The sequence below is a fragment of the Corvus brachyrhynchos genome, unplaced genomic scaffold (genome assembly GCF_000691975.1).
Source record: "Corvus brachyrhynchos isolate BGI_N302 unplaced genomic scaffold, ASM69197v1 scaffold86, whole genome shotgun sequence".
Classification (NCBI taxonomy): Eukaryota; Metazoa; Chordata; class Aves; order Passeriformes; family Corvidae; genus Corvus; species Corvus brachyrhynchos.
Window position 1 is genome coordinate 826,189 of NW_008238647.1, and position 3,865 is coordinate 830,053.

At 36.7% G+C, this 3,865-nt stretch overlaps 1 protein-coding gene across 3 annotated transcripts in view; it reads left to right on the top strand.

The window, feature by feature from the left end:
* Positions 1-3,234, top strand: part of DCUN1D5 (defective in cullin neddylation 1 domain containing 5) — a 14,813-nt gene extending 11,579 nt beyond the window's left edge. For 2 of the 3 annotated variants that reach the window (XM_017737650.1, XM_017737649.1), the window contains exons 8-9: positions 1-50; positions 795-949. In XM_017737650.1, the coding sequence (XP_017593139.1) occupies positions 1-50; positions 795-850 (106 nt within the window). In that variant the 3' untranslated portion in view covers positions 851-949. Of the gene's footprint in view, positions 51-794 lie in introns of all 3 variants that reach the window. The other variant, XM_008636304.2, reaches the window with a different exon arrangement.
* The last annotated feature ends 631 nt before the right edge of the window (positions 3,235-3,865 follow it).

Genomic DNA, 3,865 nt, shown 5'->3' on the forward strand with positions numbered 1-3,865 from the left:
CAGCAGGACTGTCCATGCAGATCTTAGCAACTATGATGAAGATGGTGCATGTAAGTATTCTTAATGTTTTGCTTATTCAAATATTAGCAGAGAATTTTAAGCATAAAACAAGTTTCTGTAACAGAAACAATACTGTAAGGTGTAAAATCGTTCTTCTCCAAAAATATATAGAAAACAGCCCTGATAACCATTCATCTTCAAACTGTAGATACTAATTGTTGTTAATTGTATGTTAGGGGTATAGTATGTCAGTAGTATGATGGTGTTCTTGAGCCAGCTTGTATTCAGTGAGGATCTAGTGAAGGTGCTTGCTGCATGAAACTGTAGACTTGCAAGTAGAATTATAAACAGCAAACTCTCATTTTGTTCTAGTATGTAACAGACTGTAGCTTAACAATTTTTACCCTGCTGGTATTTGGGGCTGAACTCTCCACCAGTCATGCTATGACTGAATTACCTAAGTCCCGTTTTCATCCATGTTCTAATTATTCACAATTTTGAAAACTTTAGGAACAAGGAATTAGTTGTGCTGATTTACAATATAAGATTATTTTTATGCTTTCCATTCAGTTTGCTCCACCTGTCAGATATCAGGAACACTTTTTTCCATAATTCCATGTAGTGTTTTTTGTGCACTTTTTGTCATCCTTGGATTGGAATGATCATACTGATCTATGAGTATTTTACCATAGGATTGACATGGATGTTTCCTAGACCAGTAGTTTTAACCTCGTACTTCGAGAGATGTTTGAAAGACATTGACAAATGTAAATCCAAGTTTTATCCATTTGCAGGGCCTGTACTTCTGGATGAGTTTGTTGAATGGCAGAAAGTTCGTCAAGCATCATAGCAAGAATTCAAAAGAAAATGCAAAAATTTTTTTTGGTGCCCGCCTGTACACAAAGTAATGAGAAAAAGAAAGGATTGCATTTTCATTCATAAGAAAGACTTTACAGTAATTTTTTTTTCCTTTTTTAAGGAGACTTTCTTGTTACATGTGATATGGGCATTGAACCACGCCTCTTCTGAGACTGAAAGTTGGAGTTCTTGTTTTGAGTCTTATGTTTATAGCATTTATTTCAGAACAATAAAGATTCAGATTTGTGACAAAGGCCTAAAAGTGAAGGATGTCCCTTGAATGTGAGTGTGGTGTCTATTTTTAAAACCAAATCTGTAAGATTATCTTTCTCAGAAGTGCCCTTTGCTTGAATTTTTGAAGACCTTAAAAATGCTTAATTAGCGCTGTTGCTTGCTGTTGGTATGATTGTCTTGTGTGGCAAATGTTAGTGTGACTGATTTTGGAAGCCCTGGGTGGGAGTGTGCTCATTTGGGTAGTAAGTATTGGTGTCATGGGTTGTGCCACAGATTTCAGCTCCTTGTGGAGATAAAGGCCTTAAACTCCTACTATTGTTTTTTATTTCTTTGTTTATTCCCCACCCAGTGGCATGGCATTTAATGGCAGCCCCTTTCAAAGCAGGAGGGTGTAGAGCAAATGGCTCTATGTGCAGGATGGCTGAAAGCTTGTTGCCTGTACTTCAGATGCTGAACACAGATACTCTTTGGTACAAGGCAGCTTCAGATTTTTACTGCTATTTAGACTTTTTGGATTGCTTTGTATAAAAGTGCGATTTATATTTTAAAAGGGAAAGCTGGGAAGACTTGTTTCAAGCTTTGCTTCTTATGTGTTTTATACTGGAGGCACTCATGACATGACTTTTTTTTCTCCCTGGATGGTTTTCATAATGTAAGTCAAGAAGCAGCTATTTAATCACCTACCTTTGACCAAGTAACAGGCTTTTTCTAACAGGATATTAATTGTCACCCTGTTACTCTGTGTTTTGAGTCTAATAACTACTGCCCTTTTAGGCATTCAGTATTCATGGCAACCTTTAAATACAGTAGAAGTTTCTCACTCTACTTTCCTGCCCAGGAGACCCAATGCCACCCTTGAGAAGGAAAGGGATTTTAATCAGTAAATGTGAAAAACCAAACCAGAATGAGAGAATGAAGCATTTGCAACTTCTACTTTATTATATAAAGTGTATAATACAGGCTGTGATAATGCCAGGAGTCTCAGTCAGTGATCAAGGCCTCAGTGTGCCAAATATTTCAACAGGTGAAATAAGAATAGACAACATAAACTAGGCATGACTTGAAGATCTTTGCCTCAGGGAAATTACTTCTGTTTTGCACATCCCTTAGCCAGGCTAACAAGCATTTTTCCTGTCTGTATTAAGGAAAGCTGTATTCCCAAGATGGTAATTTTTTTTTTTTTAAGAAGGGCAGGAAAAAAAAAGAAAAGGTGTGAGGATAAATAAGTGGTACCAACTAGTGGTGTGTGCCTGTGCTCTTGTCCTACTACCGAGGACCACACTTGCAGCTTACTTCCAGATCTGCTTGCTGTGGGCTGCCGGAAGCAGTGCAGTGGTGGGCCACGGGCTGTTCCGCAAGTCACCTTGATTTCACCCAAGTTAAAAAAGCACTGGAGAAAAAAAACCAATCATTGCGATACTTGGAAGATCACTGCTTGTACAATGACTAGTGTCCGTGTGCACGTAAACAGATGCACTACAGCTGCTCTAGATATTTTTTCACCTGTTTTACAGGAAGTACCTAATTTTAGACGTTGTGTAAGCTGTGGCATTTCTCTTCAATACATTACAAGTTGTCCATTTGCATTGCTGATAATTCTGATTTCACTCATAACAGAGTGCCTTTCATTTGGAAATTGCCCTACCCCACAGGAAAGTTTGTGCCAGAATGAGATTAATTTCAAGAGTCCTAAGACCTACTGGTACAGTAAGGTCCTAAGATGCACAGATAAACATGCACCACGTAACTGATGTCAAGGGATGTACTGCTGTATACTGTAACTCTTCAGGGATGCTGATTCTGAAATGACTTTAAAATTCACTACAATGACTCTCCTTGCATACTGTATTTAGTCCTCACTGAGGTGTTCTCTTTCCAAAAGTTTTGAAATACTGGTCAGAAGAGAATCTTTTATAGCTTGATTTTAAAAAATCCTTGGTTTTAGGTAACTGCAAACTGTTGTGAATTCAAACCATTTGGTCCTAGAGGATGGTATTAGAGTGTAAGAGTAGGAGTGATGCACCTACCAATCATGAGGTGGTCAAGTACTTGCCATTAAGGTGTAAGACACTATGTGATGTACCATTTGTATCTCTGTTAAGGTTTTATCAGTATTCCTATAATAAATCCATGTTTCAGGGATTTACAATGTGGCTGTGTGTGTGATTGAAAATTATCAGTTACTGTAAAACTTTGACTGGGGATGAATGTATTTAAACTGGTTAAAATAGTTTTTCAAATTTGAATAAAATAGAATTTTAAGTTATGGGTTTTTTGCTCAAAACTGCAATCAGGTGTATTGTTTCAATGTGAATTAATGGCTTGTGCAGTTTCATTGTGAACTGATCATATTTATTAGCTATGTTTTATTACATCATCTTACAGCTTATTGTGGATAGGTGCCAATAGCTGTTAACTTAGTTTTGTTTCAGTTTTTTAATTTTGTGCGTGTCCACATGTGAAAACTTGAGTTCCGCTAAATGCGTGCTTTAGTCTTTAAACTTTAGTTTTTGTTTTGCTCAGGTGCATTTCAGTCTATTAAATTTTTTTTTAAAGTTATACCTTATCTTTCAGTGTTCTAAGATGAAAGTTCACAGGTGAAATATGCTTCCAGAATGACAATTGAAGGTGAAATGTCTTCCAAAATTAAATCATAGGGGTGTCTATCTGAATGCTATAAATTTCACATTAATCTCACTTTCATGTCTTGGCATTAATTCTTCCTAACATAGTTAATTACTTCTCGTTTTCTTAGACAAATAACAGTTTTCAG